Source organism: Brassica napus, chromosome A1 (genome assembly GCF_020379485.1).
Source record: "Brassica napus cultivar Da-Ae chromosome A1, Da-Ae, whole genome shotgun sequence".
NCBI classification, from domain to species: Eukaryota; Viridiplantae; Streptophyta; class Magnoliopsida; order Brassicales; family Brassicaceae; genus Brassica; species Brassica napus.
The window spans coordinates 29,529,275-29,546,094 of NC_063434.1; the positions used below are offsets into that span (position 1 = coordinate 29,529,275).

Consider the following 16,820-nt stretch of genomic DNA (forward strand, 5'->3'; position numbering starts at 1 on the left):
CTTAGAATATAAAACATTTACCAAAAACTCAATATTTTTGTAGGGGTTGTTAACACATCGATTTTGACAAAATTTCAAAAAATATGACAATATTGTTTTAATGCATAGTTGCAGCATGCACTAACATATGATGATGTTCAAAGAGGTTTGGAGCCTTTGTTGTCCCTGTTTTTCAGGAAAATAGTGATTTTATAGTGGTTATTCCATCGATTTAAGGAATATTATGAAGTTTTACTAAATTAATTGATAAAAAAAATTATAAATATTCTCATATACCATGAAAAAGAGCATAAAATACCTTAATACAAATGTTGAATGTTGTTAGAAATTTTAAAACAACACTAAAGATTATATGCTTAGAATATAAAACATTTACCAAAAACTCAATATTTTTGTAGGGGTTAACACATCGATTTTGAGAAAATTTAAAAAAATATTATAATATTTTTTAAATGCATAGTTGCATCATGCACTAATATATGAAAAAGGTCAAAGAGGTTTGTAGCCTTTGTTATCCCCGTTTTTCAGGAAAATAGTGATTTTATAATGGTTATTCCATCGATTTAGGGAATACTATGAAGTTTTACTAAATTAACTAAAAAATAAATTATAAAGATTCTCATATACCATGAAAAAGAGCTTAAAATATCTTAATACAAATGTAGAATGTGATTTGAAATTTTAAAACAACACTAAAGATTATATGCTTAGTATATAAAACATTTACCAAAAACTCAATATTTTCGTAGGGGTTAACACATAGATTTTGACAAAATTTCAAAAAATATAAAAATATTGTTTTAATGCATAGTTGTATCCTGCACTAACATATGATGATATTCAAAGAGGTTTGAAGCCTTTGTTGTCCTCGTTTTTCAGGAAAATAATGATTTTATAGTTGTTATTTCATCGATTTAGGGAATATTTTGAAGTTTTACTAAATTAATTGATAAAAAAATTATAAATATTCTCATATACCATGAAAAAGAGCATAAAATACCTTAATACAAATGTAGAATGTGGTTAGAAATTTTAAAACAACACTAAAGATTATATGCTTAGAATTTAAAACATTTACCAAAAACTCAATATTTTCGTAGGGGTTAACACATAGATTTTGACAAAATTTTCAAAAAATCTGACAACATTGTTTTAATGCATAGTCACTAACATATGATGACGTTCAAAGAGGTTTGTAGCCTTTGTTGTCTCCGTTTTTAAAGAAAATAGTGATTTTATAGTGGTTATTCCATCGATTTAGGGAGTATTATGAAGTTTTATTAAATTAATTGATAAAAAATTATAACGATTCCCATATACCATAAAAAGAGCTTAAAATACCCTAATACAAATGTAGAATGTGATTAGAAATTTTAAAACAACACTAAAGATTATATGCTTAGTATATAAAACATTTACCAAAAACTCAATATTTTCGTAGGGGTTAACACATAGATTTTGACAAAATTTCAAAAAATATGACAATATTGTTTAATACATAGTTGCATCATGCACTAACATGTGATGATGTGCAAAGAGGTTTGGAGCCTTCGTTGTCCCTGTTTTTCAGGAAAATTGTGATTTTATAGTGGTTAATCCATCGATTTAGAGAGTATTATGAAGTTTTACTAAATTAATTGATAAAAAAATTATAACAATTCTCATATACCATGAAAAAGAGCTTAAAATACCTTAATACAAATGTAGAATGTGGTTAGAAATTTTAAAATAACACTAAAGATTATATGCTTAGAATATAAAATATTTACCAGAAACTCAATATTTTCGTAGAGAGTTTGTAGCCTTTGTTGTCTCTTTTTTAAAGAAAATAGTGATTTTATAGTGGTTATTCCATCGATTTAGGGAATATAAAGTTTTACTAAATTAATTGATAAAAAAATTATAATGATTCCTATATACCATGAAAAGGAGCTTAAAATACATTAATACAAATATAGAATATGGTTATAAATTTTAAAACAACACTAAAGATTATAGGCGTATATAAAGTATTTACCAAAAACTCAATATTTTCATAGGGGTTGTTAACACATAGATTTTGAGAAATTTTTAAAAAATACGAGAATATTGTTTTAATGCATAGTTGTATGTTGCACTAACATATGATGATGTTCAAAGAGGTTTGGAACCTTTGTTGTCTTCGTTTTTCAAGATAATAGTGATTTTATTGTGGTTTTTTCATCGATTTAGAGAGTATTATGAAGTTTTACTAAATTAATTGATAAAAAAAATTATAATGATTTCCATATACCATAAAAAAAGAACTTAAATACATTAATAGAAATGTAAAATGTTGTTAGAAATTTTAAAACAATACTAAAGATTATAGACTTCATTATATAAAACATTTAACAAAAACTCACTATTTTCACAGTTCGTTCCTCGTATGTTTGTTTACTGCAAGGAAGGAGCCACTAATCCTACTTTTCTCTACTTAGCCTTTGGCTTGAAGGAGATCAAGTGTTGAATTATTTTTCTCATTATTTTTCCTCTTCAGAGCTACAATATTTTTGAATGGATAAATATTGAGAGATCATACTACTTATAGATTTTACGACTTAATGCAACTTCTTTTAGTGTTAGAAGACTACACTTTTATGAAATTTCTCACAAACACAATTCTCAGAGAGTAAATGTGAGTAGATCATTTAAAAATTTAAGTTCTGCTTTTATCAGAAGAAAAAGAAGATGAACACAACTAAAATGTATTTCGATAAAAGATTCACGAAAATATGAAAATATCCAAATCCGAATGTAAAACTAGTTGAAAGATACAAGGCAAAGAGAGATTAGGCGTAGTAGTTCAAGCTTGCTTTCTTCTTGGCCTGGACTTGGATGATACCTTCATTGAAGTCCTCATGGTTCACCTGAGAACACGAGAGTGAACCCAATGTTCTAAAAACCAGACTAAACTTCAATCATAACGTAACTAGAGTCTTGTATCTTATTATTACCTCTGTGGCATCACGACGAAGAGCCAACATACCAGCCTCTACACATACTGCTTTCAGTTGAGCACCATTGAAATCATCTGTTGATCTCGCAAGCTCCTCAAAGTTGACGTCTGGGTGGACATTCATCTTCCTCGAGTGAATCTGATTTCATTCAGTTTGGTGTTAGTTGAGTTATGTTGAGCTTTATAAACTACCAAGGGAGAAACAAACCTGTAAGATTCTGGCTCTTGCTTCTTCTGTTGGATGTGGGAACTCAATCTTCCTGTCTAGTCGACCAGAACGCATAAGTGCCGGGTCCAAAATATCTGCTCGGTTAGTGGCAGCAATCACCTGAAACATTTGAGAGGTTTGATTATCACTATTTCTTTGTGGGTCAATATACAGATAGAGAGAGAGACTCTCACCTTAATACGCTCATCACTACTGAATCCATCAAGCTGGTTAAGCAGCTCCAACATAGTCCTCTGCACTTCCCTGTCTCCGCTTACTTCACTGCACTCTCAGCCAAAGAATGTAGTTAATGAGCTGCTGACGAAAGTTGCATATATAGAAGAATCTGAATCAGTTACCTGTCAAAACGCTTTGTACCAATTGCATCGATCTCATCAATGAAGATGATGCACGGAGCTTTCTCTTTTGCTAGTTGAAAGGCATCACGGACAAGTTTTGCTCCGTCTCCAATAAACATCTGCACACAGTCAGATACAACATACAAACAATCATTACAAAGAATCCTAAAACTCTTGTGGATGCACAAGCTCACTCACTATATAACATTCATATATACCTGGACCAACTGAGGACCTGCCAATTTTAGGAAGGTGGCATTGGTCTGTGCTGCACAGGCACGAGCCATTAGAGTTTTACCAGTCCCTGGAGGACCATACAAGAGCACTCCCTTCGGTGGACGAACACCAAGCTTCTCGAAACGCTCCTTGTGCGTCATGGGAAGCACAATTGCTTCTACAAGCTCTTGGATCTGTTTCGGAAACAAACTCATATCAGATTCAATACAGCAACACACTGAAACAAAGTCAATACGCTAAACAAACCTGCTTCTCCAGTCCTCCAATGTCATTGTAATCTTCGGTAGGTTTCTCATCAACCTCCATCGCTTTAACCCTGGAGTCATACTCTGATGGCAAGGTATCCAAAATGAGATAACTGTCTTTATTTACCCCAACCAAGTCCCCAGGCTTCAAGCTATCGGGGTCCACAAGACCAACAACTGGTAGAAAGATAGTCTGCACTCAAAAGGGGTATCTCAGAAATGAAATGTAAAATTAAAAAAAGGATATGGAAGAAGTCTCACCTGTCGTGTAGAGGTTTTCAAGACAACACACTTTCCCTTCCGTTGAGAGTCAAGATCAATATTAGCACCGTCTTCTTCAGCATCATCTTCCGGATTCATCTCCAATATCTCAACAATGTTGCCAACCAAGTAAGGAAGCTGCTTGTTGAGTTTAATCTTCTCCTGATTCTCTTTAATCTTCTCCTTGTAAGAATCGCATTCAAGATTTGTTCTTTGCGCGTCTTCCTGTATCCATCATTAAAGAAAAACACACAAAGATCAGCAACTTCAACACCATCATACTATACTACTACTGTGTTAAAAATCCAAACTTTGAGATTACAATGAACTCAAACCCTAAATTAGATACCAGCAAGATCTAATTCGAATTTTTTAAGCAATTGGTGAATCCAAAATTGTAACCTAAGGATCAATCGTGTAGTTACGAGGAAGCGATAGAAGCTAAAGGGAGATCGGGAGAGTTATTGGGTGGGGAACCTTGAGGATTCGAATCTCGTTCTCGAGGAGGCGAGTAGCTCTGACGATATCTTCGGTGGACATGGACGCGAGCTGATCCTCTTCGAAGCTTGACGTGTCTTCTACCATCGGAGTTGCCATGTCGGTAGCCTAATCGGAGAGAGACAGAGATCGCCGGGAAGAAGAGAGGAGAGCGACTGTGAGAGCAAAAGGGGAGAGAAGACGAGAAAATAAATATTTACATTTTATTTAGGAAAACTTGTCCCCAAAGAAATGAATATGGCTAAAACTTCTGAAAGAAACAGAGTCTTTCATACCTTCTCTAATACGGCGCCGTTTAATAGTTTTATCTTTCCCTGTTTTTTTTTTTTTTTAAATCAAGAGTTTCATTCATAATCTCCGGAGTTATACCTCACATTTTTCACAAAGGTATTTCACCCATCAGAAACTATCAAATTGCATGAAAAGACAGTAAAATTCAGATATTACAAGCTGTAAAATAAGCTAGAGAGAATCGGAAAACATTCTCAAGAGCCCTTAAAAATAAATAGAAAACCACAAAGAGAGAGGGTTAGAAGTCTATTCTTGAGGCAAATGAGAAACATATAATAAAGAAGCAATCACAAAGTGCAGCAGCGAGGGAGAGAACAGAGATGTGGAGGTAAGTTCTGAGCAGCTTTCAGTCCGGTAGATACATTTAACAGTTGTATCAACCACGGCCTCGACCTCCAACTGTTTTTTTTCAACAAGATACTAGTTTAGTTTAACCACAATCAAATATTGTGTAACCAAGACAATAGTAAATAATTTTATTGGGAGAGCCATTATTGATTGTATATCCCATGGAAAGGATGAATCATGTTAAGATTTGAGGGAAATGTACCTAAGGTATTCCACCCAAATACAAATTTGTTGTCTTTGAATGTTGTGTCTGATCATTCAACAATTCCGATGTCGTCCAGCGGTTAGGATATCTGGCTTTCACCCAGGAGACCCGGGTTCGATTCCCGGCATCGGAGCTTTTTTGCACTTTTCTAAAATCCAAATATTTATCAGCACTTGTGTGTGTGATGGCTTTAGGAACTAAGTGAACTAAATTATTGGCAAACGGCTTTTTTTCCAATGATTCAACACTTGCATGCGGTTTGTACATTACATTACTTCAAAGGAAGGAAGAAATACACTCGCACCAGAAACAGTAAGGATTATACTTAACTTACATTATGGAATGGAAACACAGAAACTTGGTAACAAAATGGAAACAGAGGAGGCTGAGATTTGATAATTTAGTCTCACTTTCCAAGTCCAAGTTCTTTCTCTACCTCTCTGGTTAGGCTGAACTGTAAAGTGTTCTGCCATGGGAACAGAGTTCTTGTCACTGGTAGTTTCCTCCTCAGATCCTGCAAATATCCCATAACCAGATGGATGAGTAAAGACACACCTCCAGGATCCAAACATTAGGAGTTTCTAGATTTAAGTTGCAGCCATTGGAATAGTTACCTTGAAAGTGTTATCCGGTAGTTTAGAATATGCTACCTAATGATTGGGTCGGAAACAAGATTAGCAACACAAGAAACAACGGTAAAAGAAGGAGATTAAAAATAATGAGTAGCAAATTTGGAGACCTCTAGAGCGGCAAGGTACTCTGTCTCATGGTGCCTGATGATATTGGCTATGGCAATCGCGCAGTCATCCGCAGACTGAAAAAATGTAAACAAGAATTCAACTGCAAGTTTAGTATCAAGGGGTACATTACACATGGTATAGTACATGCTAGCATTGACTTCTTGTGAGATTATTGTATGTGGTATACCTGAAATATTGTCGAATCTTGGAATTCCTTCTTTGCATCTAACTCAACATTTCCTTCTTCGAAATAATGGGCTCCTACCTGAAGAGAAAGATATGATAGAATTTTTTAGAAAACGCTTATTGATATTCCGTTGGCTTTGAATAAGTCACATCCAGTGACAAAAAAAAAAGAATAAGTCACATCCAACTTACAGAGAGATAATTGAGTGGCGAATGTTACCTGCAATTTCCCTTTTATGTCAAGCACTTGAGATTCATCCTGAAAATCAATGTTCCATACAGATCTCCAACTTCCATTACTGCATAAAAATTGTCTTTTCAAATTGATTGTTCTTTCTGAACAATGGAATATAGCAGAGACCATATCTGATGTTAAGATTATTAACAATAAGAAGGAGAAGATCATTTTGTACACACCAGAAGTTCTGGGGACTGAGCTTCCTAGCAGTAATTATAACGACGAACTCAAAGTCCGTCCCTGGACCATCAACATCTTTCCCTTTCACACAGTTAACGGCAGACACACCTTTCGGATAAGATTCACTAACGTATCTCTGGATTTCAGCGTCAAGAGCACATCTGTAATGGACAAAACAACATTTTCAACATTTACTACATTGCAAAGTGCGTCTAATGTTTTCCTCTGCTGCCATAAGATCTTAGATGGGCCTATTGGAAATAGAATTTGTGTGGAGTCTGAAAATTTTAAAGTTAAAAGATTTTTAAGAGTTAAAGTAGATTTGATGAATTCTTGCTATATGTATTGTATAAATTGTCATTGCTTATTATTGATTAACATAGATTTCCATATATGTTTTTCTTGATGTTTTGAATTTGTCTTCTTCTTTTTTCTGTTTAAAGTTTTCTAAAATCAACCTATGATTTTTTTCATGATTCTCGATCATGTTAATATTTTTGTTTAAAGTTTTCTTTTTACAATTATCTTTCACATGATAATAAAAATGTAATACAATATTTTGTGTTTGTATATTTGTGTATTTTTGTTACACATATATTCTAAGAATATTATGAGTATAGATGATATTTGTAAAGTTGAATGTTATGAGTAAAACTACGGTATAACCTCTTTAAATACTCTAATCCTAGATCCTCCAGCTAGGTGTAAAACCATACCTGAATTCCTCAATATAGGAAGATGCAAGTTCTTCATCGTCAGCAGGTCGTACTTTCGTACAAATCTAGCCACAGAAAATAGATGCAAGATAAGTATTACATTCACAAATCACAGCACGCTATAACTCAGTATAAGTACAATCAGTAAGAGAACCTGTTGAACGTGATCAACAATGGCAACCTGAGCAGTTCTTGGATCAAGGTACTCATTCTCAGTAATTTCACTGTAAGATGAAACAATCACCTGAGACAACAACAACAAAAAAAATGCACTAAATCTCGCAGCTGATAAGCATTCAGGATTAACCTTAATCCAATAAACTAGAAGAGAGCCAGAAGTCACAGTACAATTCAACTCAGATTAAGAAGATAACTCACATCACCTGCCCTATTAGGCATTTCAAGGCAGATCATATGAGATTTATTGTACACTGGAAACGCCTCCATGGCTGCCTCGTTGTAGACTTCTTCATCGCTCAAAACCGCCTTTAAATCTGAAACAAAATGATCCTCGTAGTATCAATCTACGATCGCTTCAACGTAAATGTGTATGAGTGAGAGTACCTTTCGCGACGTAATTGATTTCGCCAGCTGGAGCGTTGAGGAGAAACCATTTTGCGATTTCCTTCTTCTGATCGTAGCTTAGTTCCGTCTCCGGTAACTCGTCTTCTTCGTCCGCCATAGCTTTCTATCTCTCTAAGCCAAGGGAAGACGGAGATGAGATCGTCGCCGGTTATAAATTGACGGGGCTATATTCGTCATTGTACTAATAAAACTTTAAGGGAAAATCGCATAAAAACACCTCGAAGTGTCACTTACTAACACTTTAAACATTGAAGTTTTTCTATTAACACTTTTAATCTTTAAAGTGACATTTTTATCATAAAAAACCTATAAAAAAAAAAAAACCAACTGAACAGGTTACAAACAATTTTTTTTTTCAAAAAATAATTATTTAACTAATAAAATAAACGAAAAAATTAATAAAAATCAAAAAAATTAGCAAAAAACCTCTAAAGAAAAAAATGACCAGCTGAACAGATTACAAACAATTTTTTTTTAAAAAAACTAATTATTTAATTAATAAAATAAACAAAAAAATTAATAAAAATCAAAAAATTTAGCAAAAAAAACTCATAAATTAAAAAATGAGAAAAATAAATAAAGATTTAAAAAATTAAATAAAAATAACAAAAAGTTCAAAAAATAAATAAGATCAAATTAAAATAGAGAAAACTAAAAAAAATCATAAATTTCAAAAAAAAATAAAAATTCAAAAAAAAATCATTTTCAAATACATATTTTTTTATCAACATTCATTTTCAAATATAATGTTTGAAATTATATTTGAAAATGAAAAAAAAAAACTTTTTTGAATTTTCAATTTTTTTCAATTTATTGTTTTCTGTATTTTAATTTGATCTTATTTATTCTTGAATTTTGAGTTATTTTTTATTTAATTTTTTAAATTTTTATTTATTTTTCTTACTTTTTTTAATTTATGAGTTTTTTTTGTTTATTTTTACGTTTTTTATTAATTTTTTTGTTTATATATTAATTAAATAATTATTTTTTGAAAAAAAAAAAACTGTTTTAATCTTTTTTCAGTTTTTGGAGATTTTTTATAAAAATATCACTTTGAATGTTAAAAATGTTAGTAAAAAAACTTCAAAGTTTAAAGTGATAGTAAGTGATATTTAAAGTTTTTTATGCGATTTTCCCAAAACTTTAATTAGTGGGATCGAGATTTAAATCACAACCGTTGGTTTGTGACTTGAATCCTAACAACGTCGTTTTGGTTAATAGTCTTTATACTAAGTCGTTCTAGTGGTTTATATATTCTTCATATACTACACGAATGCTGATCACATTTTTTTCGATTTTACGTGTTCAATCACAGGATAAACAAATTAAGAAAGCTTTTTACAATAATCCCGACGTAGATTTTACATTAGTTTGTGTTATTAAAACGAAAATTCATAGAAACAGAGGAAATAAAAAGACAAAGAAACAAAAGAACCAGCCAGAACCAGGGACAACTCGCTAACCAAGATCCGGTTCACATCAAACCAAACAACACTACCCAAGCCAAACCACTCCAAATCAATCAAGAGGATGAAACTCCACAGGCTTGGCCGTCTCAGCCTTCTCCTCGCTGAAGATCTTCGAGATCCTCTCCGTTGGAACCAACGGCATGTACGACGAGACCCTGTACCCTTTCTCCGCCGCCTTCACCACCGTATCATTATACTTCTCAGAGCAGAAAGCAGCCGTCGGCACAGCGACTCGAGCCAGCCTCGGGAACAGAGGGAGCTGGTTCAGCTTCTTCCAAGCCGAAACTGCGCACTGCTCTGCTTTCGGCTCGTAGCTCGCGTACAGCTCCTTAGCCGCAGGCTCGTACTTGGTGTAGACGGACTTAGCCATCCCAGAGGCGGTTTCCACAACTCCAGCACGTCGAACCTCGGAGGCGAAGGCGCGTGCCACGACGGGTGCGATCTGAGCAGCTGAGATGGCGTGGGCAGAGACTTGCTTGACCACTGGTGGGACGCGGCGGTCAAGTTCATTCACAGACATGTCAACCTGCAACATAACCAAGACGCTATTATTGTCAGCGAACATAACCTTCTACTTAGCGTGTAAAATCAAGAACTAGAGGAATCTTGTTGTACCTTCTGGTCCATGTATTTGAGAACCTCAACGGGTACGTCGTGGTACTTCTGGTAGACAGGACCGACAACAGTCTTGACAGCACCTTCGACGGATTCAACACCTGGCTTCAAAGGACCAGACTTGTCCTTAGCCTTGGCGTAAATGAGAGCAAAGCGAAGCACTGCTTCAACAGCAGCGGCTTGCACAAACTCCAAATACTTCAACCTCTCCTTCTCCTCCTTAGTCTGCAAAATTACAAAAATAGGCACATGCAAATTATTAGCCAATACAAAAAAAAAAAAAAAAAAAAAAAATCTCAAATTCGTTAATCTTCTGAACTATGATCCCTAAAATAAACAGTGTATTATATGAGAAACTTTAATTCTTTAATCTTAATCTTAATCTTCTACACAAGCTCATTAAATATAAATTACGATCTGTACAGCAAACATCATACTATAATCTATAAACATCAATAGAGATTATTATCTAATCCTATGCTAATTGCACTGATTAGTGTTAATCAGATCCACAATCATACATGCAAGCTCATGTATCTCAATAGCCACCAACAATCAAGAAACCAAAGATTCGAGGCCAAAAATCGATCTAGCTCGCGGAATTGAGATGAGGATGATTACCATATCGAGTTTCGGCTGATTGAGATCGGTTTGAGCCATGATCGCTGGGCTAATCGGGTGTGCAAAGAGGATATCTGAGAAGGCGTTCGTTTGAAGAGAAGAAGACGATTCTTCCTTCTTTTTTTTTTGCTTTTTAAATTGATTTTCGACGAAGAAAACGATGTGATGGATGGTGATGAGGAATTAGAGCTTAACCTAGAGTTGATTATTTATAGCAATGGTTTTTGGCACGTGTGAGGGGTTGTAGATTACGCGTGCGAGCGTGTGTTTCGATTGGGTCGGTTTCTTAACTATGGGCCGTTTACACTTGTGGGTTAAGTAATCGTACGTAGGTAAGAAAAGGAAATAATTAAATATTTTTTCCTGTAATTCCAAGAAAAATTAATAAAAGAAGAAGATTCCAGAAGTGTCAGACAGGGAGATACTGTACTAGTTATGCCAACACGTGACTTCGCTGGTTGAATTTATATTGGATTCTAAATTACACAATCGTATTGGGTTTCTCCATGATGGGTCTCTCCACAAATGTACAAGATACATCAAAAAAACAAGTGCATCATCTTTCTGTATAATGATAATAGAAAAAAGTTATTGAAGAGGATGCGAGTCTGCATGAAACAAAGGGAGCCTATATTAGAGATATAAGACAAATATGGGCTCATATTATATGAAACAACGGAGCCCATTATCTGAGTGGTATAAATTGTGACCTATTTGAACTTTTGAAGGTAGATTATACCAACTTAATCCGGTAATTATGAAGCCAATATTACTGAAAAAAATGCTCAGTAACACACCGATTACACATGCGCATGTTAGTGAGTGGTTGTTAAACGTTAATATGGACAAACAATTAGAACATGACACAAACAATGCAACATTCCAACATATATATCTCGATCAAATTCCTCAATTTTCTTATGAAAACATTTTACTGTTTGGTCAAAGTAAAGAATATTATTACCAAACATCCTTCTTAGTTTGGTCAAAGTAAAGAGTTATTACCAACTTCTTGGTTTAATAGCTCTTTCATTACTTACATTATGTATCCAACTTTTTTAAACTATGTGATCTAACAAATCACATCTTGTAACTTGTCTTTTTAAATTGAATGCCCTTTTTCAAAAAAAAAAACATTTTACTGTTAGTACTCAACATTTTGTATGTCAAATCAAATGTAGCAGGTGGTACATATAATAAATTCAACCATAGTGTATACAAATTCTATGGCTTTATAATTAATCAAAATAAATGCATATTAAATCATATCGGGATAAATAATCACAGCCATGAAAATAATACTATATGAAGAAAATGTTTGAAGTCAAGCGTGCTAGGCTGTTATGGTCCCATGAGTATGCCATCATCACCTTATTAGCCAACAAGCCACTAACAGCTATAAAGGAATTCTTTTTCAGTTTATAATTTTTTTTACATTTACTTACACAATCAGAAGGTCATATTAATATAGCTCTATTCCAAACCTCATATTAATAAATTGAAATAGTTACTTTGTGAGTTTGTGTTAAGAAACTAAAGTTGTCACAACACAAAACTACGCATAGATCTCAATCACTTTTATCGGACTAATAAACCTATTTTTAATCTGCGCAACTTTGAAATATGTATTTACTGTATATGAATAGTCTATAGTTTTCAATGTGTAAATCAAACCAATCCCGGAAATAAACAAACAAATAAAATAAAAGGCCACCGATCACATACGTTGTGTTAGTGAGTTATTGTTCACATAGTTAATGTAGAATCTGGACAAAAGACTAGAACATGACTAAACAGACAAACTTTGTATTGGTGAATAATGTTCTATCTGTTATTCATTGTATAGGCTTTGCATATATATATATATGCATACAATGCTCCTTAAAAGGATATTCTCCAAATCTTAAGATGATATACACAATATGCTAAATATAAGGAACAATACCACACTCAACATATATCTCGATCGAATTCATCAATTTTCTTATGAATGTTTATTGTTAGTACTCTTGACATTTGTATGTCAAAATTTCTTATAAGTGTTAAAAGCAAACATAACATATTACCTCTAACGATCATGATGACAATCATGTGAAATTCATCACTCAAAAAAAGAATCCATCATTCTCTTCACAGTAACAACCAATTGTGAACTTCTCCTATACTCATGACATACACATATTTTATATGAGCTTTACTCGTCCGATCACTTCACCACCACTCAAAAGAAAGTATTCAAATAAAAACAACATCCCATAAGAGTGTGTATACATCATTTTGTCAAAAAAAAAGAGTGTAATAATCATCATGGTTAACTAGAAATTGCCATCACTTTAATTTTAGAACAACTGTTTTGACGATATACCATGCTATTTATAAAAAGAAACAAAGATTATCACAACTTCTCAAATATACTATTCTTAACAAATATACTATAGCATGGTACATACAGAATAGCAATGTATATGTTAGATAGACTACACGATGGTTGGAACCTAAAGTAACAAGAAGCTAGGGTCCAAAATCTTGTAAAGTGTAATAGTTGAGATAAACGTTTTTATTTGTTGACACAAAAAATTAAAACAAAAAAAAAACAATGCGATTTGAACAAAAAAAAACAAACAACAACAACAATTCTGTTTGACTACAAAAAAAAAAACAAACAACAACAAAAAGAATTTTTTATAATAGTTAGATTGATTAGGAAATACTTAGTGATAAGTGTTAAAAGCAAACAAAACATATTACCTCGTCTGACACGTCTGAACTTGTAAACAAACACTTTGCCACTTTTGATTTAAGATCATTAGCTACACTGTTAGAGGTTATGTCTGAAACGTCAACTAGTTAGCACTTAGCAGCTCGTTAAAACTTTTTCCTCCCCTGTAAATAAAGAAAAGAAACACAAAACAAGATTTAGTTAGGGACTTGAAAATAATAAAGGGTATCAACACGAAATGAAATAATTAAAATTTGCGGTACAAAGGGGACCTTTATTAGAAACAGAAGGAGCATGACTCTTTCGCTTTTTTGGTTATAGACTGACTGCTGTGTATTTCCCAACTCTGTTGCTGATGCTGGTATGAGACTAGGTGTAACGTGCGCTGGAAAAAAAAAAGTAGGACGAGATCATTCTATCTATATCTCATCTTTGAAAATGAGAACTCGCTCTGTATACAAAACAACCAAGTATGGCACAACAAAGAAACTTTAACCATAATGAACAATGAATGTTAAGACAAACTAACATAGTGAGCAATCCAGTTTGTAATAACCCAAAAAAACAAGTAGTAGTACCTGAAGAAGAAACGCCAAATGTTGTTTGGTTGACAAGTAGAAGCAACCATCCTGGAATAGATTTTGTACACGAGTCTCTTTCTCCTGATCAGGCATCGCTTTGTGCTCCTTGAGGCTGATGTATCCGTTTAAATGTGGTATCAAACTGCACGAAGCCTGAGTTATTTATAGATAAATTATTGTACCGTTGAAATAAATATCTCTTCCTTCAATAAATTATTGTACCGTTGAACTCAAATAAATATCTCCTCTTGCAATAAATTATTGTACCGTTGAAATCAAATAAATTTTTTTTTTTGAACAACTGAATATTAAATAATTTTTTTCTAATAATAGATTATCTATTATTTCTTTTTTAAAACTACTGTTATTTCTGTAAGAGAGATATTTCAATTTAAAAGAAATAATAGATGATCCTTTAAATTTTGTTTTTAAAAAAAATCTCTACAATAGTATTTTTTGGTGCGACAATACTCTTTTTTTATTTACAATACTTTGAAATATCATCTCCTCCTGCAATAAATTATTGTACCGTTGAAACATATCCTCCTGAATTAAATATCTCATTCTGCAATAAATGATTGTACTGTTGAACTTAAATAAATACTATCTCCTAATAATATGGTAAAAAAAAATCTCCTAATAATAGATAACTCTTTAAATTTGTTTTTTTTTCAAACTAGAACATGACTTAAACAATACCACACTCCAACATATATCTCGATCGAATTCATCAATTTTCTTATGAATGTTTATTGTTAGTACTTGACATTTGTATGTCAAATTTAGCAGAGGGAGCATATAATAAATTTAACTATAGCATATACAACATTCAATGGCTTTTAGATAAATTCATAAATCAAAACATCAACCGATACTAATTATATCGAAAATGTTTATAGTTTAAGTGTGCTAGGCTTAGGCTGTGATGTGTCCCATCGTCACCTTATTAGCCAACATGCCACCAACAGCTAATACGGGAATTTATTTCTGTTTTCATTCTATTCAAGATAGTTGATTAATTATACGGTCGACATATTAATACAACTTTATTCCAAAACTCAATCACTTATCGGACTAATAACTATTTTTAATCTGCGCAACTCTGAAATATGTATTTACTGTATATGAACAACCAGAAAAATAACTTGTTTTCAATGTGTAAATCAAACCCGTATATCCCGGAAATAAACAAACAAAAAAAAGAAAAAAAAGAAGCATACAAGGGCAAAATAGGAATTTAAGTTATGTTCTTCTTCAATCAACGCCTGCATCTCGTGATGGTGCTGCATCCACGGCGGTAAGGATTCGCCTGAGCGCCACGCTGGCAGTTGTAATACGAAGCTCCGCGGCGTGAGCAAGGCACACTGTTCTTCCTCATCGCACCGTAGCTAACGTACTTCTTCTGCGCTAAAATGCGCCTGCTGATATCGGAATCGAACTCCATCTCCTCTTCCTCGGCGATGCACTCAGCGATCGATCCTTCGCATCCAGAGAAGAGCGAAGAGGATCCGGTCCGTACGAAATCAAGCGAGTGTCCGAAACTGAAGCCGCTTGCGTCGACGGATGAGATTACAATGGCGAGGAGCGCGATGACGGAGTAGATGGCGCGAGAGTTCATCTTCTTCTTTGACCAAACCTTCTGGTTGAGTCAGAGACTTTTCAGATTTCTTTAGTCGCCTTTGTAGATTTGTTTGTCTGTCTTCTCTCTCTCTTTGGAACTTGATTCTGTACTTACGTGAAGACAACAAGTTTGGCATTGGTGTCTAGTTTCTTTTATAACGTGATAAATTTATTACAACGAGCTTCTTTGTCGGTACATTAACGAAATTGCCATTGTCCATTTGTCCATGTCTTTTTTGGTTTTGTTTATTAATTATGAAATTGACTTGCACGCAATTGTTCTCATATTATTTGTATTAATACATACAGTATGATTCTAGGCTTTGAAATATTCGTTGGGTTATTCTGAAAGTTTTAGATATGTTTTAGTGCACCCACATCTTGTGACTTGTGTATAGGTACTAATTAGGACGGCTTCAACTTAAAACTTTTTAATTTGCAATTTGGTTCTATTGCAATTTGCGACATTCAACAACATGCTTTCAACCATAAAAAATCAACTTCATATACTTGAGTCTTGAATATTTGTTCACCATAAGACGAAATCTTTGTTACATGATGTAGTCTTAGGTTAACTATCACGATAATTCAATTTTATTTCCTTTGTTTTTTAAAGAGACGAAAATTTAGGTAATGTCATTTGCTTAACTAATGGGTAACACCGTGGGATTCTCTAGGCAAGAGCTGGTTGATTGGTTTGTCTTTTTCATAATTATCGCTCTATCGCCGAAATGGTATGAGCTCAGGTTAGATGGCCATCTAAAATCCGTCCAACGTTCCGTTAAGTTTTCTCCTCTTTCCGATAATGATTTTCCCTAAAAGGTTACATTAATGCATGTCAACCATAACTAAACATTTTATTAGTTTGATCGTTCGGCAAAGTGTACAATAAGTTGTAGATATAATCTTATCACGCTCGAT

General features: G+C 33.5%; 4 protein-coding genes and 1 non-coding gene across 5 annotated transcripts; 1 reads left to right on the forward strand and 4 right to left on the reverse strand.

Moving 5' to 3' along the window:
* Positions 1-2,710: 2,710 nt before the first annotated feature.
* On the reverse strand, positions 2,711-5,026 carry LOC125590106 (26S proteasome regulatory subunit 6A homolog). Its single transcript, XM_048763136.1, has 9 exons — positions 4,765-5,026; positions 4,288-4,512; positions 4,028-4,219; positions 3,763-3,954; positions 3,545-3,663; positions 3,380-3,467; positions 3,186-3,305; positions 2,976-3,116; positions 2,711-2,888 (listed from the first exon to the last, which is right to left on the reverse strand). Exons 1-9 carry the CDS (start codon positions 4,882-4,884, stop codon positions 2,811-2,813), a joined length of 1,275 nt encoding a protein of 424 aa, XP_048619093.1. The 5' UTR covers positions 4,885-5,026; the 3' UTR covers positions 2,711-2,810.
* A 664-nt stretch (positions 5,027-5,690) lies between these two features.
* On the forward strand, positions 5,691-5,762 carry TRNAE-UUC. Its single transcript has one exon. It is a non-coding gene; the product is annotated as a tRNA-Glu (tRNA).
* A 78-nt stretch (positions 5,763-5,840) lies between these two features.
* On the reverse strand, positions 5,841-8,467 carry LOC125590113 (F-actin-capping protein subunit alpha). Its single transcript, XM_048763158.1, has 10 exons — positions 8,254-8,467; positions 8,068-8,183; positions 7,844-7,933; positions 7,690-7,754; positions 6,973-7,134; positions 6,776-6,854; positions 6,557-6,634; positions 6,369-6,443; positions 6,244-6,279; positions 5,841-6,143 (listed from the first exon to the last, which is right to left on the reverse strand). The coding sequence occupies exons 1-10, from the start codon at positions 8,369-8,371 to the stop codon at positions 6,036-6,038; spliced, it is 927 nt and encodes a 308-aa protein (XP_048619115.1). The 5' UTR covers positions 8,372-8,467; the 3' UTR covers positions 5,841-6,035.
* A 1,124-nt stretch (positions 8,468-9,591) lies between these two features.
* On the reverse strand, positions 9,592-11,215 carry LOC106382219 (REF/SRPP-like protein At3g05500). The gene is made up of 3 exons (XM_048763187.1): positions 10,980-11,215; positions 10,359-10,583; positions 9,592-10,269 (listed from the first exon to the last, which is right to left on the reverse strand). The coding sequence occupies exons 1-3, from the start codon at positions 11,016-11,018 to the stop codon at positions 9,793-9,795; spliced, it is 741 nt and encodes a 246-aa protein (XP_048619144.1). The 5' UTR covers positions 11,019-11,215; the 3' UTR covers positions 9,592-9,792.
* Positions 11,216-15,382: 4,167 nt separating this feature from the next.
* Positions 15,383-16,069, reverse strand: LOC106379883 (protein RALF-like 22). The gene has a single exon (XM_013819735.3). The coding sequence runs from the start codon at positions 15,895-15,897 to the stop codon at positions 15,538-15,540; it is 360 nt and encodes a 119-aa protein (XP_013675189.2). The 5' UTR covers positions 15,898-16,069; the 3' UTR covers positions 15,383-15,537.
* Positions 16,070-16,820: the final 751 nt, after the last annotated feature.

Bases quoted from the DNA above. Each gene is read 5' to 3' on its own strand.
- LOC125590106 (XM_048763136.1), bottom strand. From the start codon at position 4,884: ATGGCAACTCCGATGGTAGAAGACACGTCAAGCTTCGAAGAGGATCAG. The intron at 3,664-3,762 runs GTATATATGAAT...GACTGTGTGCAG, and splicing joins CAGGTCCTCAGTTGGTCCAG to ATGTTTATTGGAGACGGAGC. The intron at 3,117-3,185 runs GTTTGTTTCTCC...GAATGAAATCAG, and splicing joins CAAGAGCCAGAATCTTACAG to ATTCACTCGAGGAAGATGAA.
- LOC125590113 (XM_048763158.1), bottom strand. From the start codon at position 8,371: ATGGCGGACGAAGAAGACGAGTTACCGGAGACGGAACTAAGCTACGAT. The intron at 7,934-8,067 runs GTGAGTTATCTT...TTGTTGTCTCAG, and splicing joins TGCCTAATAGGGCAGGTGAT to GTGATTGTTTCATCTTACAG. The intron at 7,755-7,843 runs GTTCTCTTACTG...TTCTGTGGCTAG, and splicing joins TTGTTGATCACGTTCAACAG to ATTTGTACGAAAGTACGACC.
- LOC106382219 (XM_048763187.1), bottom strand. From the start codon at position 11,018: ATGGCTCAAACCGATCTCAATCAGCCGAAACTCGATATG. The intron at 10,584-10,979 runs GTAATCATCCTC...GTAATTTTGCAG, and splicing joins ATCAGCCGAAACTCGATATG to ACTAAGGAGGAGAAGGAGAG. The intron at 10,270-10,358 runs GTACAACAAGAT...GTTATGTTGCAG, and splicing joins TCAAATACATGGACCAGAAG to GTTGACATGTCTGTGAATGA.
- LOC106379883 (XM_013819735.3), bottom strand. From the start codon at position 15,897: ATGAACTCTCGCGCCATCTACTCCGTCATCGCGCTCCTCGCCATTGTA.